The sequence below is a fragment of the Enoplosus armatus genome, chromosome 5 (genome assembly GCF_043641665.1).
Source record: "Enoplosus armatus isolate fEnoArm2 chromosome 5, fEnoArm2.hap1, whole genome shotgun sequence".
Classification (NCBI taxonomy): Eukaryota; Metazoa; Chordata; class Actinopteri; order Centrarchiformes; family Enoplosidae; genus Enoplosus; species Enoplosus armatus.
Window position 1 is genome coordinate 15,462,164 of NC_092184.1, and position 19,728 is coordinate 15,481,891.

Consider the following 19,728-nt stretch of genomic DNA (forward strand, 5'->3'; position numbering starts at 1 on the left):
CATTTTCATCATCATTTCATTGCACTGCGAGAGGCCGCTTAAAAATAAATTCCTGGTTAAAGCAGAGGAAACACACACACACACACACACACACACACTCACACACACACAGTAGCCAGGCATTATACACAAAGACTGCTATTGTCTGTGTGCACAAGGCAGTGGCAGTGACACTAACCAATGGATATCAGCCCACTTAAGAATGCTATAGAATCAACCAATGACGTCGAGCCGCTAGAGAGACTCGTATGTGGTTAGGCTGCAGCTGAGCTCTGCACATGGCTTAGACTTAAAAGTGGTACTGTGAGGATAAAGATAAGCTCACTGCCTGAATGCAGAAAGAATAGTTTGATAATAATGCTTTCACTGTGTTCAGCCATAATTAAAAATATGAGAACATTGGCACTTATTATTTCCACCACCGTGACTTCAGTCAGCATCAGAACTTGATAGCTATTGACTTAAATGAGGATGAACGGGACTCTACCATGGCTTAAAAGCTTTTTTCAAGACGGAGTGAAGGACCCGAGCGTTTCGTGAGAGCCCTGAATGCAGCGTGGGTGGACATGCTACGTTCGTATGTCTTCCCCAGAGATTTAGACCCTCTATTTATCTACCCCCCCACACCCCATATGTCCCACACAGATTGTTTAGCTTTAGAGATGAAGTAGAGTTGAGGTAGCGCCGTAAAACCTTGGTTTCGTTTTTTTGTTGAGCTAAGCTAAGTGTGGTTTTGACCTGCGTAGAAATGAGTTGCGTGAGTAAAAGGTGACGTGTATTTACAGTGTTTTTATATAATCTCCATGTTGTACACAGTAGAAGAATGAGGATGAAAGTGAGTATACTGTGGGAGAGACTTAATTATTAACACTGACAGCCCATATTCAGTCCGAATCGACACAACACAGTCAACACTTCCTCCTTGTTTGCCTCACTTACTTCCTCTTCTGGCTTTACACCGTACAGTCGAGACACTTTCTGGTCTCAGAGTTGACACAAGACCCATGCAGACATTAGTTGCTTTTAATCATCTAAAAGGATAGTGACTAGAAGAATAGAATGCTATAAACACAACCAGATTACACTGTAAAATGTCTAATTTTTGTTGGGCCAGAACTAGAGCTGAAAAAGTCGATTAGTTGATCAACATAAAATTTATCTTTAACTATTTTGGTAATCAGTTAACCATTGAGAGCAAAAATGCCAAACATTTTATGGTGCCAGCTTCTTGAATGGGAGTATTTTCTGCTCTTCTGTTTCATATCATTGTGATATGAATATCTTTAGGTTTTGAACTGTTGGTTGGACAAAAAGTGCAATTTGATGACCTTAGCTTGGACTCTGGACATTTGTAAGGCTTCAGCGAACAATTATTTTCATTATTGCATAATCTTCCAATTATTTGTCTAGATTCATCGATTAATTGTTACAGGCCCAACCGAATTATGTTTCATAGACTATTATTAATGTGGTCTATAAAATGTCATAAAATACTGGCGATTGCCCACTACAATTTTCCAGAGTCCAAGGTGACATCATCACTTCCCTTGTTTTTATACAACTAGCAGTGTAAATCCAAAGATGCAATGATTTTTCCAAGCATTCGAAAAATGACTGAAATGACTGTTTATCAAAGTTGTTGCAAAATTAATTTTCTATAAACTAATCATTTCAGCTCTAGACAAACCAAAAGCGACTAGTGAGGTGTAACTGTGGTCTCTTGATAAAAAGGTTTGCTAATTGAGTTTGGTTAAGTGTCCTGTGTTGTCCTGTTCTGAGTGTCTTCTTGGTTTTAACACTGCTGCTTTGTCTGTAGCCAGCGTGTCCCTTCAATTATGGTCAGATATTAAACCTATATGATAAATATGACGCATTCTACAGTCCCTGAACTGAGTAATACAGTAAGAAGGGTTGATCAAAAGCCCTTTAACCCCCCTCCTCCATGGGTCTGACCGGATACTGCTTTGACCTCTCTCTGTGAGTCTGTTAGATCTTCTTCCTGGGCTAAGCTGCCATTGCATCCTGACCACTGTTGATAGGTCCAGCTGGTCACAGGAAGTGGTGGGCTTATAGGCTGCAGGGTGATGCAACTGTCCTGTGAGACAGTCTACACTGCAGAAAGTGACAGACCTGGAGCCTAATAATGTGTCGTTTATTTGTAGTATGAGTGTATGTCTTATGGTCTTATCTTTACACACCTAATCTGTTGCTGGTGAAAGGCATTATGGCTGTTGGCTTTGTTTTAAAGCCCTGTAATCACTCCCCACTAGAGCTGAATGGTGTCAACATTTTCACATCCTGAATTTGTTCTATGCTAATTTAAAACCATTTTTAACATTTAATATTGCCGTTACTGCCAAACAAGTCTAAAAAAAAAAAACAAAGAAGCCTGTTTTTTTCATTTCTTTCCCCAAAAAAGTCTGTATTTTGACTTTGCAGCAGCCATTATTAATGTGGTTTTAAAAAAAGGTCAGCAAATATATTGATAACCAATTAGTCCTTTATTCATTTTTCTAATTATTGCCTCTCAACTGTGAATATTTACAGATTTTCTGTGTTTTATATCATTGCAAACTGAATATCTTTGGCTTTTGGGCCTTGTATCATTGTGATACATTGTGTTGGAAATTGTCATTATTTTCTGGCATTTTAAAGCCTAAACAATTGTTTAATCGATTAATCAAGATAATGAGAATAATTGTTAATTGTAGTTATGACACACACGGTTAATTCACAGTGTAATCCACACATTTTTTAGCCCTACACTTCACTGCTACCTCTCTTTCTTTACTTGCTTCAATCATCCCTACCTTCCTTTACTGACAGAACATTGCTCCAATCCTTTGCACAATAGAAAAATGCATTCCACACATGCTTCAGTGATATCTTTACAATGGTCGGTAGGAACAACTTCCTCAACCCTCTACTCATTTAGCCTTCCATGCAGCTGAACTTCTGTTCAGGCTTCAGTGGCAGGTGCCATGAAGAGACTTTCACTTGGCAATGATTTGGATCCATTTTCTTTTACTCATCATGAACATTTACTTGTTTTATAAATGTTTCAGTAGTTACTGCTGTATAAAATGTGCATACATGTAAAGTTAAGAGATTTTAGTGCACAACAAAAATACTAACTACTAAAATGATCATTAGGTGTTTTACTTTATTTCCTGCACAAATTAATTATTAGAGGAAACATTCCGAAATACTTTTGGAATATGATACTCATCAAACATCATTATTGATAATTGCTTTCTTTACACACCACTTTTCATTTTATTCCTGTTTTAGAAATTACCAAAGAAATGTGTTAGTGGTTTTATCTGAAACATAGCGGTGGTAGTAGTGAAACGTGCACGCTTTTAGTGGGTCGGGACAGGTGCTTGGCGCTGTTGTGGCTAATGCCACTACACAGATACTGGCTGCTGTTGCTACTTGTCACAGCACCTGGCTGTCTGTACATTTGTGTTTTGGATATAATTCTCAGTTTTAAAGTTTATTTTATTTGTTGCTCGGGTCCCTTGCTAATGCTATCAAACCTAGACAGAAAGAGCAGAGCATGGAATTCACTCTGCAGCTGTTTACAGTAAAGTGCTTCTGTGCCATCAATGATTGATGTAGTTGAGCCTTTGTGGACAGAGAAAAACATGTCATTGTATGGTACAGTACCTCTGGTATTTGCAAATGTCATTTGCACCCATTCCTATTTTGGTTCACCAAGAGAGCCCTGTCCTAAAATATGACTTCCTATTTTCTCTAAACGTACTTGACATCCATGTGAAACAAAGGTCTGTCTCTGAGAGCACAGCTCTTGACTTTGCCTATCTGAAAACCCATCTTATCACTGCAGCTTTATTACTGTAGGAAAGGTCTTTGTTTGTACTATTGAATGGAGCCATGAGGAAATGCAGCACTGCATAACATGATGTCAGAACAAATTGATTGCAGGAGAAAGTTTGCATGAATATCATTCATTCCTGTTTTATCAGTAAAACTGCTGGGCTAAGTTTAGGTTAATGATTTAGCTACTCCCACTCATGTTTTAAAAACAGAAAAATTAAGTCATCAGTTGTTTGATATTAAAGATTAAACTTCAATTAGTTAAAATAGAAACACGCTGCACTGAACTGAGTCCTGTATTGTTGAGGTTTTAAGATTGTGCCCAGAGAGTGAGTGGTCTGCTGTATGTGTTTCCCTGCTGGTGTAGGATTGGATTTTACCAGAACTAGATTGTTCTTGTTTCCCTACAGATTTTTTCCCCTGCTATTAAACTGTCTAAATAAAGAATGTTGAAAGTGATAATAGAAGAAACTTTTAATGTGTTTCCCACAGAAGTGAAACACTCTGTTTTGCTAGATAACTCTTTGTTGGTAAGTCACTTATCTGTTGTTTTTTGGTGAACTTTACTAGTAAGGAAATGAGTAAGAATCAAACCCAAGTCGACTTGAACGAGGTTTAGACGTTGTGCATTCATGTACCTGAACTGAATTTTTGCTGCAGTGTCTCATTCTCAAGGTGATTTACTGTCACCTCTCATACTGAAGACAGCCACCGTGCTGTTTCACACCATGGCTGTTCTCTGCTTTATTCACTCTTCGATATGAATCAAACTGAATGTGGTGCCCTTTTGGCTCATCTCTCTGCACAAACCCAGACGAATTAAAAAAAAGAGTTGCCTCTCTCTGCGTTGCCACAGCAGGGAGTCTTAGCAGTTAGCTAGTTGGTTGTGATGGAGTTGGGCGTGAAGTAAGGGAAGCTTTTAGTGGTTAGCCCAGCAGCCAAAGGGCTATCAGCACTGGGAATGGAAAACACAGTTCACACTCCAGAGGCTGCGGGTGTATCAGCCTCAATTACATTTGCCTGCACTTGTAGCTTGGGGCTCCTTGAGCAGATATATGCATACACACAAATAGCAGAGCATCATGGTTATTTATGTCACTGCGGTATCAGTGAGCAGCCGACTCATGTAGTCCTCACACTATTAGATTATGGTGATTAGCATGACGCAACCCACTAGCTTCTCTGCCCTGCAGGGTACAACAAGCACTTGCTGTTTATGCACATAGAGATAAATGAGCTCAGATATGCACTTTGATATGGCTATTCAACTGTGTAGAGAGGATTGACCTAAAACACTGCTGTTTTCTTTATTTTCTTCTCCACAATGAGGTTTGAAAGAGAGATTGCATTAAAATAAAAATGCACATTTGGAGAAGTTGGTCTGGATGTTGCACAGATGCACAACTGTGTTTTTATTTTATTTAAGGTGTTATTATTCAGGAGTTTGAGTAAGGAAGCAGTTAAGTGTGTTTGCATCATTGCTTAAGTGCAGTATATGCAGTGTGTGTTGTGTGCTGTCATGGCTGTTTCCTGATGGAGATCTGGAATGAAGCCAGTTCCGGAGAGTTAAATTTATAAAGTGATGACTAGAGGAAAGTGGTGAGCCAGTATTTCAAGCACATAATCCCCTGTGTTTCCCAGCCCAACAACTACATTTATTTTGAATTCTTGAGGATATTCTTTTGTGTTTTTGTGTTCACATTAAATTCAGCGTCCAGCGGGTATAGTATTTACCCTGACCCTACAAAGCAGGTGCGTCCTTTCCCCTTTGCATATGTGTCGCGATATAAACAGATGCATCCAACTGCAACTCCATTTCACATGTTTCCATATCAACGGATTATCAAGAATGTGCCTAAATGTGATCTGACAGACACTGAAAAGGACATGATCTTGGGAGCCAGGAGGATTGGTTTGAGGCTCACAAAGTATGGGTGTGACAGTGTTTTTCTTTTCTTCACACTGTAGTGATAGGACAGTTCATCGTGGTTAACCACTATTTTAGTGTTCTATGTGTTTGTTTTTTAAACAATTCCCACCACTGAATAATTTCTGGAACTGAACAAGAACTTTGGGAATTAATTTGCTTTGGGGTGAAATACTGGTAGTTAATTATTTCTCTTTGTAATGTGAATCCGTATAGCCCACCATGAGCAATTGTGATCAGAGCCTATGATCAGAGTGCGGGCACATTGTGAGTGCTTTGCATATGACCGGAACAGCACAGTAAAAAGTGACTTGCTGTGTGTGAAGTGTCATCATGTTACCTGAAGTAAATGCCCTTTCACATGCACCTCTTGATCTAATCAGCGTACTGTGACTGTTTGGTGTCTTACCGTTCCTCAATGTTCTACAATGATCCACTGACAAAAAAGTGATGACAAATTCCGATATGTTTTAGAAGACATCTCAATGATAGACTCAGGGTGTTGTGTGATGTAAATATGATATTTGGTTACGCTGGTGTCCATGTTTATTCCAAGAAGTTAAAACGGAGTTGAGCAATATATTGCAATTCATTCAGTGACTTTGTATAAATCCTCGGATTATATTCAAATGAAGTCATTGGGGCCATAGTGGTCCAAAAGGGTAAAGAACATGGGTTTGTATTTTGCTGGCCTCTAAGCGTAGTTGTCCTCAAGGAACTTAGTCCTGATCTAGCTTAGTCCATCTTATAAATTGTTGAAAGTAACTTTTGGTAGCTTTGTTGCAGAGCTCAGCTCGTGTTTGATGTGCATTTCCCTTTTAGCCTTGAGCAGAAAAGATAATACAGCTGCATGATGATATTACAGCTACTTGTGACTCTTGCCAATCCAGACAAGCTCTCATTCTGTAAGGTTGACCCTTGCTGGCTGTGCTGCGGTGTATTAGCGCAGTGCGGTGCTGGCTGGCTAGCTGTGCTACTTTATCACAGCCAGCAGGAAACAGGAAGGGAGCAGCCAGCTGCAAGGTCAGAGGTCAATCTATAGCATGAGGGGGATGGTGGACAAAAACCTAGTGTTCAGAAAAAAGGTTTGGCTGGTTGCTGTGGTTAAGAGTGAATGAGAGATGGAAAAAGAAAACACTACGGACATATGACAATCAAGAGTAGGTCAGCAAACCTTCTCTGTACGTGTGTAGCCAACTGACTCTGCATTGTCCGTGTTGGCACAGCAGCTTAAATAGCAGCAACAGTTGTAGGAGCGCTCTGGCTACTGCCCACTACACACACACACACACACACACACACACACACACACACACACACACACACACACACACACACACAGTACAGAGCTGGTATTGTAGGATAGAGAGGGACACAGACAGAGAGAGACGGAGAGAGATGCTAAAACAGATATCAGCTTGCTACCTATGAGATGAGATTTGAACCTGTATCTTAATGTAGAGCTTCAAAATAATATTCAGCCTGCCTCTGGTAAAGCTCTCTCTATCATACAGAAACAAAGATACAACAAAGTCTCTTTCACTGTGCAGATCTCGTGCCAGAGACAGCTGTGCCACCCTGTGAGCTTGATGCCAGTCAGACCAGTGTTCGTTCTCAGATTCATTCTTTCTCTCTGTCTCTGAGTCACACATGATATAGATGTTGGCTGTCACACACATGCACACACACACCAAATCTATGTGAACTCACATTATGTGTAGAAAAGCCTAGACCGGTACATACCAGACTGTTTGGTTGTGAATTATCTTGACCTTAGGCTTGTTTTAACAGCATACACGTACTGAACAAGCAAGTGCACAGTCACATGTTTGGGGATTTTTTGACTGAGAAATTGCCTCTTCTTAGGAAGCTTCCTGTGCTTTTGCAGGTATGGTAGCTTGGCTGTGTGCTTTTGCCTACATAGCTCCTCCTCCATGTGTCACACTACACAGGTTTATCACTGTGGTTTTTATTTGTCTCTGTTCTTGCTTTAAAAGCTGTGAAAACCGATTTTCTCAATTGGCTTCTTATTATGAGTGATGGGGTCCTGCAAGAACACACAGTTTCCTGTTAAAGTTGGAACAGTTTCAGTTATGTCACACGAGAGATTTCTGTTTTGTTTTTTTGTTTTTGTCCTTTCTTATCTTACTGATTTGAAGTGTGCAGGGCCCAATTTGAAAAAAGGGATGTCACGTATTTCCATTCACCAATGTTTTGCAGCATTTGAATCAAAATGTGATGACAGTTGAGGGGTTGTTTGCTTATGTTGTCACTTTTGATCAAACCATACCCACACAATCCAGATGAAGCAGATGAAGCTTTGAGTATTAAACTCTAAATAAATAATCACCGTATTCACCCAAACTTTAACTTGTGTTGCTTTTGGAGCTATTTTTGCCTCTTTCAGCTCATTGTTTGTTTATATGAGCTAAAAGACAAGAAATGTAAATATAATTTAAATGTTGGACTTACCGGTGACCAAAACTAATTTTGCTCTGTGCAATGTTTTGCTAACAAATTAGCCAAACCAAGCTTGAATGTGTCAGCTTGGTGTTTTTCTGCTGCCTAGTATACAGAAATTGATTATTGTAGTTAGAGCTGAAACAATTAGTCGATTCATCGATTAGTCAATTGATGGGAAATTAGTCGGAAAATTAATCGACAACTATTTTAATAATCAGTTAATCGTTTTAGTCCTTTTTCAAGCAATCATTCACTAATTTCTGCTTTTCCATTGTGATGAATTGCTACTTGGTGACATTTTTTACAATTATTTTGACATTTTGTACCTTAAACAATTCGAGAATCGAGAATAAAATTTGATTGCAAATTAATCAATAATAAAAATAATTATTTGCTGCTAATTGAATCAGAATCAGAATCATTGCAGATTCTGATTTTTTGTTTTGTTTTGTGTTCAATAATTTCACAGCATTGATACATGGCTCCAACATTTTTAACATGCCAGCTGAAGCCATTTTGTAAAAACTCTTGCTGGATCATTGAGCACAGGGTGAACAAACAGGTTTTTTGAGATGCCACCATTTCATGTTGTTGTGGCAGTGGCTAGCTAGCTAAATAACAGCTCACGGATTTGTGTGTTGCTGTGTTAATCAGGGTGGCCCTGCTAGTCATACGCACTGCTTCCTCTCTTTGCCCTTGTATCTATACATTATGCAGTCGTACAACAATCGCACATTTTTCATTTGAAAAAAGAAAACAAACACTTGAACTCAACTTCAGTTTGCCCAGAGTAGAAAGACTGCCTGTCTGTTTGATTGGCTGAGCTGGTTGGAATTGGTTGCTTCTTGTTTCTACTTGCAGAGCTATAGCTTACTGAATGTTGCCTGTAGAAATTTTCAGACAGATCTGAATCGATTGCCCTTTGGTTTGTTGAATACATGCAAAATCCAGCCAAGCTTTAGTCTCTTCAGATCACAACATTTCAATGAGAGTCTTCAAACATAACATTAGCATTTACTGCTGAATTAGAAATGAAATTTAATGGTGAGCTTGAAGAGAGGAATTTATAAACTTGAATTCTTAAGTAGTTCTCCATGAATGTTTCAAGTTCAGAGATGATGGGAGTGGATAAGTGGATTCATAAGACGGTAAACTAACTTAGATGTGGAAATGAAATGTTTCAGTGAGGAGAGATTAATTCCACGCATAAAGTTGAGAGAGATGATAAATGTCTTCATATGATTACGTTGTGGATGAAAGTACAGCAGGAGTGGGGCTGTTGTAACTTTGATGAAAGCAAGAGTAAGGAGAGGTTGACAGGAGAATGGATGAGAGAGCAGCTTTGAGGCTCAGTAGGCCAGTAGGGCTAGGAAGCAGAAGAAACAGAGGAAGACCTCCCACTGAGATGATAGCTGCTGAAGAAAACACACAGGGATGCAGTGTGACAAACGCCGGCCTTCCCTGAGATGACACTGGAAAGGGAAGATGTTCACGACTTAGGCTGCTTGAGCTCCTCAGGGACATGCAGAGAGTAGTTGAAGGTCTCATTTTTCACATTGCATCACTGATGAGGGGTAGCCCTGGCTTCAAAGACATACAGTCTGCATCTAGCTTCGAGTCTTATGCTGTAGATTTTAAGTGGGCAGAGCAGTTCGACAGATTAGACATCCAACTACAAGAGTGTTCGCTGTTTGAGGATCATTTACAGCTGAGAGGGTATAAATAAAACGCTTTATTGCAGTTTGCAAGCATTGCATTTCTCTTTCAGATTCTTGTCTGCTCCCTCTGAGGTAAACTATAGTCCTAACAAGCGCTGGTCTATTTTGGCAGGTTCTCAACATACACTAATCTTATTCATCCATCTTCAGTCACTGTCCTCCTTCCTCATTCACTCTTTCCACCACCCTCCCTCCCGCCTCCACTCATAGGGTGCGTAGTGTAGTGTGGGGCAGCTGCAGTGTAGCCATGCTTTCATTGCTGTCTCTCTTGTGCATGTCAATTCACGCTGCCAGACAGCCAAGCACAATCTCCCTCTGTGCTGCCTCGTAAATCATGGCTTTCTCAGCATAACACTTCTAATGCTGCGATGGGGTGCAGGGGTATGGTGACTTTGTTCTCTCATTTCCTAGTCTCCTCTTTTTAGTACCTTCCCCTCTCACTTGTGCCTTCCTCAATTATACTCTTCACCTCATCTTCCTTATTCTTTTATTCTGTCTCTCCTCTGTGCTTGTCGGCCACCCTTTTGCAACTGGAATCAGAGCTGTATACTAGGATGTCTTAGCCATGTGTAGCTGTGTGGTCTCCCTGGACATGTGACTATTTCTGTAATGTGGAAGCAGCTAAAGACAATTATCAGTGGGCCCAGCAGAAACCCGGCCTTGAGTAAAATGTCTTTATTTCTTACTACCTTCTGTGTTACTCCATATTTTAGAGACTGCTGTTATTCTTATGGAAGTGCTCAGTCTACATTTGAATCTCATGTTTTTTTTAAGAGGTGAGGCAAAGCATTCACGTTGCCTCCTCACGTGTGTGACAGAACTAAATTGAAGAGTCACTGAGCTTGCCTTGTGGAAAAACGTGGAGAAACAAATTTAGTGTTGCCGTCAAGCTTGTCACATGTTTCATTTTTTTCTAGGAAGTTGACCACTATAACAAATATGAAACCCAATCACTTGCACGTTGAAAATGTGCAACAATTATCTACGCCAAGGCTAGGATAATACCATCCAGAAGATCATTAACATCTACAACCACCACCCATCATTTTACACAACAATGGTGGCTGCAGATCTACATGCATTGTTCTCAACTGTCTGTTTTATCCTCTTTAAGAAAATGATTATGGGAAACCTGAATTTATGGATCATAATTTTATTTGCAATTTCTTGATGTGGCATGTTTGTGGCCAGTGGCTGCCAACAGTTAAGCTTTGGTCAACTGTTCAGACCACAAGCTAATGACAGCCAGACACTTGCCTGTCTTTGTCGTGTTGATCACCACGATACAGGTAGAATAAACTGGTGGCCTGTAGTTGGTGGAGTGGATGGCAATCTGAACTCACAGCTTGATCGTTTTCCCAAAACTACATGAGTAAAGTGATATATCTCAGAGAACTGCAAATGAAGAAATGAGCTAACAAACATGTAAGAATTCCACGTTTAACTAGAGTCAACTTTCTATTTGCTGAGGAGCTTCTTCTACACATTTAGCTTCACTTATCTTCATCACTCATCATTGGTGAGAGGAGGGGGGGTTGTTTATTGGCAAATTAACTGTTTTCTGATTTGATCTCACGTCACCTCCACTTCATATGATATGTTTTGGAAAGCAAGTGTAAAAGTGAAAAAAAAGAAATCCAAATGTAACAAAATACATATTTGCATAAAGCATTTTTAGGAAGTTAATTTCTGCATAATTGTCAGCTACATCGCATCACTGCATTATTTTGCATTGCCACAGATGGCTAAGCCAAGAAGAATGCTAAACAGGTTACTATTTATAGTTGACTGAGGAAATTGCATGTTTGGTGCACATTTTAATATTTCACTTTATTTTTGTCAGTATTTCATACAAAAGAAAAAGTTGGTTCTTATCATCATATAAACTAACCAGAACTCTTTATATTGTCACTTTCCCTTGTATCGACAAGCTTAATGGTTTATGGCACTAATCAATTATCAATTAGTAATTCATCATCACTCTTGGCACAAAATATTAAAAGTACAGTCTTCATTTTGTGCTCTTTATGCTTGTGTACTTGGTAACATTTGAAATTCCAAAGAACTGCATTTTGTTTTTTGTTTTTGCTGCAAATGCCATCCTTGGTGTTTTCAGTGAACGCTTTTAATAACTCTAACGCTTTGCACCATTCTTAAACATGATCAGGATTAGTTCACCCGACCAGTAATACACACAGTGTTGTATATTCTGTGCTATCTGATTAAAATCAACGCATGAAATGCTAATAGATAAGATTAATGTTAGCATTTCTCTCTTAAAGCTGTTATATGGGCTGAAGACACGGCGACCACAGTGCAATAAAGACGTGATATCTCACACCTCTTCTCTTGACTCCCACAGGCGGAATCTCACCAAGCTGTCGTTGATCTTCAGCCACATGCTGGCTGAGCTGAAGGCCATCTTCCCCAATGGTCTGTTTCAGGGTGACAACTTCCGCATCACCAAGGCCGATGCTGCAGAGTTCTGGAGGCGCGCCTTCGGGGACAAGTGAGCCCAATACTATATTACTTTATATAAAAGTGGGAACCCACGTTCTATAAGATAACACACATTTCAGTTACTCAACCCCCAAGTGCACACAGCTAAGTCACATTGCAAGCGAGTTTAGTCATACAAAAATATTCCAGCCACATGGAACTACAACAACATTTTAATAGCTGGGGTTTCCCAGTACTACGCAATGATACATTAATTTCCCCAATTCATCAAATAGCTGTGTGGTTTATATATCTTACATCATCGGGAGGACCTGACCGACAATATGGCTGCTGTGTGGGAAAGTACTGTATGTGTATGTAATGCAGCATTTGCAAAATACATGCTGCAAAAGTGCATTGAAATTTATCAGTTTGTATATATGGTAGCTGTCTTTTAAAGAGATCGCACCAGGTTAGCATCATGACCAATGATCCTCAAAGCTTTATTTAGGAGTGCTAAAATAGTGCTTACACAAAAAAATAGTTAACTTTTTATCACGTATGAGTCATTGTAATTTAGTTCTTCTGGAAATGCAGTTCATATCTGTCTTTAGACATTTTGGTGGTGTATTAGATGCAGGCACCAGTGAATTAACTGCTCATGGTGCACTGAAGAAGCATTCAAAAATAACCCAAAGTTATAATCAAAACTGTTTTGCACCTTTACTGCACCTAGGCAGCATGCAGGTAGTCCACATTAAGCACTCATTATTTATGATGTTTTGATGTTCGATTTCAGTCATTGCGAGGGTATGTCGTCATCTGTTTTGTTTTGTTTTGTTTTGTGTGCTACAGGACCATTGTGCCTTGGAAGGTGTTCCGTCAGTCTCTCCATGAGTTTCATCCCATCAGCTCTGGACTGGAGGCCATGGCCCTCAAGTCCACCATAGACCTCACCTGCAACGACTACATCTCTGTCTTTGAGTTTGACATCTTCACAAGGCTATTCCAGGTAGTGAACACACACACACACACACACACGCACACGCACACGCACTCTGCACCTTTCTCCTTGGGTTATCATTGTGTTGTGAGTTAATGAAAAGAGAAATGTACAATGGAAGAGAGTGATAGAGAAAACAGAGATAGAGAGTAATTCATAGCAGTCTGTTAGGCTTGGTGTAGGAAACAAATTTCATTTGAGCAGCACTTAATGAACTTAAACTAATCAGCCACGTCTTTTTTCAGCTTCTACTTGTTAGCAGGATGCGTGCTGACAGTCAGACAGGACTGATGTAGAAACTTTCCTCCGCTCTGCTCACCCAGTACAGACAGAAGAGTTTGGCAATGATTTTGTCCTCTTTATGGGTGTCTGTTCATAAGGCCCAGACAGGTCTGTGTTTTTTTTCCACCTAGAGAGTCACAGAGATCCTTCTCAAGGACAGTTATCATTATATGTGCTTCCGTAAGGTTGTGCTCTCTTACTGCTAGGTTAATAATAAACGACAAGGATGAAAATGTGGGAATAATACCATAGACAGGAATCCAACTAAGCATGCACTATGGAGCTGTAGAGCGTTTGTTTATGATTTGTTTTACTTTGCCAAGCCTTGACTCAGCTACTGACTACATTACTGACATACTTCTCATGCACATTTATAATTTGCAATTATATACACAAGGCAGCAGGAAACGACCCATTTGTTGAGTATTTTAGTGTATATTTATGGTGGTGCAAGACACGTTCTGCACAGCACTTCAGGAGCTCTTTTTCTTCATCAGCATAGACTGAAGCAGCAGGAGATAGGCTGCTGAAAAGAAAAAAAATAGAAAGGATAGAGGAAGGGGAGGCAGAGGTCGGGTTTATCAGGCCTCATCTTCAGAGCTTATCTATAGTATGTGGCACTGTATCAGTATTGTAGTTAACACAGTACCAAATGAAAACCATTGACATTTTATACCGTCTCATATGTAAACCTAACCCACTGCATTTTAATTTAGATGATTTAAAACCTCTTGCATCATATCTTGTAAGCAGTAGTGTACGTTGTTTATTCGTCTCAGTGACATTATCCCGGCTACTTGTGTACAGGGCATGGATAGGCTTAATGAAGCCTAAACAGATTACAGACATTTCCTATGACACTCCCTCATACAGAAAAAGCCCTGCTCTAAATGTCCTCAAACTCAGAAGAGGAAGTGAGCCTGTGGCCATTTTGAGCTCTGTCCTTGATATGCAGTAGTCTGGGGGTGATATGATTTTTTTATTACTATCGGAAGCCCTTCAAATGTTTCATGCGGTATCTTTAGGTTGAATGATGTGGTGGTTATTATAAAATATATTGTGAAAAGTTTACCTGCTCTGTTCAGTTAAGTGTAAGTTGAGCAGTTGAGTTGATGTCCAAATGGGAAATAAGAGGCAGCAGAAAAATAAATGTACAATTACTAGATGCTACATTACCTGGCAATGGAACATGAAGTCAGTAAACTGCACGCTTTTGTTTTCTCACACGGCCAGCCTGCGTTCACATTGCACTAAAGAGAGATGAGATAAAGTAGATCTAACAGGAGTCCAGCAGAGGAGACAGTTTTCAACTTGTCACTTCCTGTATGCAAAAACTATAAATAACCAACATCAGATTTTAATTTGGACAAATATGGTGACGCGATAGGGAGACAGGACAGTCCCTCTTTGTGACTTAGCCTAATAAAAAAAAAAAGGTGAGTTTGCAGATTGAACCATAGCCACGACTTTTGCAGCCCATTTTTCAGTGTTGTATGTGTTAGTTCTACTTCCTTTCACACACCAGACTGGTGAGAGCAATTGCGGAACCACCTACTCACTACTGCTATGGAGTAGTATGAATTATTTTACATAGTAGTCTTCACCCCTTATTGTTAAGGTGGCCTGACTTGATTTGGGTCATGTACTCTTTAAAGAAAGCACTTGTAAAGTTGACTTCTGCCTGCTTTGTATACAGTATGGGAAGCAGCCTTCTAGTGTCCATTTAATCTCCCTCATTCTGTGCTTCCAGATGGTACCAAATGAGTTGCATGCTGTTTTTAAGTGTTGCAAATTCAGCTTAAAGGACCTTTTACTTGTCCCAGGTTAAAATGGCCATTGTAAATCACACTGAAGTTCAATAAACAGTTGTTTTAGCGTCATCCATGAGGCAGTATATTTCTCCATTACTCTGCTCATAATGTTATTGCTGTGTCCATTCTCTCACACATCAGATGAGTCACTCTCTCGTTCTCATGTGTGCCTGTGTGTGTCTGTAGCCTTGGTCGTCCCTGCTGCGGAACTGGAACAGCTTGGCAGTTACTCACCCGGGGTACATGGCCTTCCTCACCTACGATGAGGTCAAAGCGCGGCTGCAGAAGTTCATTCACAAGCCTGGCAGGTGAGACATAAAGAGATAGAGTCACATGCACACAGACACACGCACCTTGTAACACCTCAAACTCAGAAGAGGAAGAGAGCCTGTGGCCACTTTGAGCTCTGTCCTTGATATGCAGTAGACTGGGGATGATGTGCTTTTTTTATTACTGTGGGAAGCCCTTCAAATGTTTCATGCGGTATCTTTAGGTTGAATGATGTGGTGGTTATTATAGAATATATTGTGAAAAGTTTACCTGCTCTGTTAAGTCGAGCAGGTGAGTTGATGAGTCCAAATGGGAAATAAGAGGCAGCTGAAGAATTACTAGATGCTACATCACCCGGCAACAATGTAACATGAAGTCGGAGTCACAGACACACAGACACACAGACACACAGACACACACACAGACACACACACACAGAGACACACACACAGAGACACACACACAGAGACACACACACAGAGACACACACACACACACACACACACACACACACACACACACACACACACACCTTGTAATGCAATCTAAACACAGTCTGGCACATGTGGTGTCATTTGCTTCTTGGTGTGAGTGCTGCAATACAGGCACACTTCTGAACACAGTGCATATCTGACTCAGCTGTGCCCTCACAGTCACCTCCCATCGACTTGGAATAAGTAGTTTAATGTCCATCATCAGCTTCTATTAGCACATGTTTGGGCAGTGTGAGCAACACACTTTTCCATTATTGGAACTTAACGAGACACATCATGTAACCATGTTCATGTGTTTCCATGGGCAATAGCATGGTTGCAGGTTTACTGTAGCTCTCAGGGCCTATTTTTGTCCCCGCTCAGGCGGTGATATGTGTGTATGTTCATGTGTATTATCATTGTTACCTACAGTAAGTGACTAGTGCTGCCACTCTGCAGGCAAACAAACACATATAAATGCAAATGATCAGTGTTTGGCTTTGTATCAATACAAAGACAGACAGGGCACAAGTTCAGTCTTGATGCCAGTTTCACATACCAGTTATGCTATGGTGTGTGTGTGTGTGTGTGTGTGTGTGTGTGTGTGTGTGTGTGTGTGTGTGTGTGTGTGTGTGTGTGTGTGATCCAGGGCAGCATGGCACTGGTACCTAGCATCAATGGCCTGATTGTACACTGAAAGCTGATGTCACTGCTTAGGCCTGGCTTGTGTTGGGCCACATTGACATCAGAGCAGTTATTGGTCAGTGAGTGCAGCATTTTGACACTATAAATTACAGCTTACTGTCAGGAGCGTTCTGTTTGTATTATGGGTACAGCAGTTGTTCCACTTCTAAACTAAACATCAAGGCCATCACCAAGACTACAGTATCCGCAAACTCAATCCTTAGACGTTAGTGACTAATGAGCAAATCCTAATACATGAATCCTAGGATGGATTAATGTAATGCCCTTTTTCTGGCCTACCTCAGTCACATAGCAGCAGCCTCCAGCTTTCCCTGAATGCTGCGGCTAGAGTACTAACAAAGACAGGCTTCTTTGCACGGGTATTCAATACCCCTGATTTTTAATTTGGTAATTTCCTGATACAAATTTGTCCGCTTGTACATAGAAACAAGCAGGCAGGAAATGTTAAGTTCTAGGAAGAGTGTCTGCATGTCTTTCCAGACTCATGCGGCCTCTTGTAGCCACCGTTACTTTTCCAGCCTAGAATAGGTTTAAAGCACAGCTGCTCTTGCCCATGAGACGAACCAGTTTACCCGCCTATGAACAGTTGCACCAGCTGGCATCGCGGGGGGCAACAAGTCCCCTCTTCTCCTCCAGCTGGGGATCAAGGCAGGCCGACCCATGCCACAGCATCGTCATACTTAAAGGTGCTCTGTGGAGCTTTTTTGAAAACAAAAAAAAGTGTTATTTACCAAAACACATTGTACGTATCATTGAGGTCTAACAGGTGTTGAATGTATTTTATGTAATTTGGTTTTATGCGTTGTTTGAGTGGGATCTCTATGTGAAGCATGTTCCCTTATTGCCATGGGGATATTTCCATGCATAGTTCAGGCTACATATTTGCTTGGACTTCAGGCATATGCACACTTGAAGAACATGTTTCTTAGTGTTCAAACTAACCACCCTCCTGTATTTAATCTTTTGTTTTCCCAGTGTAACACAACTGTGTAACACAACTGTGTGACACAACTAGTGTGACACAACTCCAGCGTGTCTTACTTCTCACGTCTCTCTCCTCAGTTACATCTTCCGACTGAGCTGCACACGACTAGGCCAGTGGGCCATCGGCTACGTGACAGCTGATGGAAACATACTCCAGACCATTCCCCACAATAAACCCCTCTTCCAGGCCCTCATAGATGGCTTCAGGGAAGGATTGTAAGTCCACTGGCATTTTGTTTGGCATACTTATATCACTCATGTCATTTTCTTAGGGGTTTTTCATCTGGACCTCTGCTCTGTGTGTCTGTGGCTGGGTCTTGGTTTTCATTTGATGCAGTTTTAATAAATGATCCATAAGTCAAGCTTTCTGTCATATGCAGGGCTTCTCTTTTTCTGCCTTTTCTGCCCACAAAGCAGGCATCTGTGTTTAAACTATGCAGCTCTATTCTCCATGATTGAATCTGCCTTTCAGCTCTAAACCAATCCAGCCATATCATATTGCCTGTTCCCGTCATTCCTGTGTTATCATAACCAGAATAGGACTGTTGGTTTCTAATGTGCAGCTCACTCAGTGGTTTAGCTGGCTGGCGTGAAGCTCATCTTTTTATGCCAGCGTTGATTCCTTTGTTTAATGAAAGCCACGGTTGGCCTGTCTCAACCTGTAATCAAAACCTGATTTAAACTGGGAAAGCCTTTACAGTACATCGCCTGCATCTACAAAACATTTATCAAATGGTAATTACAGCATCTGACCATTTTGTAAAACAGTCTCGTACTGTACATGCATCAACTCTGTGATGATATTAAAAGACGTTGCCAGATTATATGAATGGACTGAACAGATGTTTTCATTACCGCAGCCTGTTAGGTGTACATGCAGTATAATCATACTAACTAATAGATGATGATGACTTTTAAATGAAAATGCCTGTCGAGATACCAAAGGATACTTTTAAGGGGAGTTCTGTGCGTACCTTCTAATTTTATGTGCCTCTGCTTCTCTAGCTATTTATTCCCTGATGGCCGGACCCAAAACCCAGACCTGACAGGACTGTGTGAGCCTTCGCCTCAAGACCACATCAAAGTCACACAGGTCAGAGCAGCGTGCTTCTCAGACTGCATCCTCTGTGATATCTTATACATTATACATTCTTTCTGGTCTTTTAACATTTTATTGTAAAATGTCAAGAAGCTTTCTTTTTTTTGGTGGACACACAGATCAGTAAAGATCTAAGTTGAATAAAATGATGCAACAGTGCAGTGCATGACCAAAAGAAAGTATAAGAGATGACACTACACAGGAACTGAGTTAGTCAAGGTTAAGTAACTGACCAACCAAAAGATTGAAACATTTATATTTATATTTAATAAGTAAGGTAAACTTGAAGTAAAATAAACTGAATTAAAAAAGAAAGAGGTATATTTAGATATCAGTATTTTAAACCAGATATTTTGGCTTTAATGTTGAGTCTTCTTCTTTGATTGTCAGATTGATTGCGTTGAAAATGGCTTTGAGCTACGTGTAAATAAAGTTAAAAATAAATGGTGCATTTCAGAATTTCGATAGTTTCATAGTTAAAGCAAACTTTCTCAGTTGTTGAGCATTATAGGAAAGCCCATCTGTCATCACATTGAAGGACACAACATGTTACATAACTGTAAATTATGAAATATTGAATATCCACCCTGGTGTATGGTAACCAGTCTGCATCTTGTTGTGCTTAGAGATCTTCTCAGAGTTTTGTAAAGGTCTTTATGAACGCACTTATTTTGCTCGAGCACAGGACTGAAACTAAAAATACGCCCCCACATT

The 19,728-nt window shown here is 40.3% G+C and overlaps 1 protein-coding gene across 1 annotated transcript in view; it reads left to right on the forward strand.

Moving 5' to 3' along the window:
• The window catches only part of cbl (Cbl proto-oncogene, E3 ubiquitin protein ligase), a 35,293-nt gene that overhangs the window by 8,456 nt on the left and 7,109 nt on the right, over positions 1-19,728 (forward strand). The window contains exons 3-7 of the mRNA XM_070905649.1: positions 12,311-12,457; positions 13,243-13,399; positions 15,670-15,791; positions 17,994-18,131; positions 18,921-19,008. Coding sequence (XP_070761750.1) covers positions 12,311-12,457; positions 13,243-13,399; positions 15,670-15,791; positions 17,994-18,131; positions 18,921-19,008 — 652 coding nt within the window. The remainder of the gene's footprint in view (positions 1-12,310; positions 12,458-13,242; positions 13,400-15,669; positions 15,792-17,993; positions 18,132-18,920; positions 19,009-19,728) is intronic.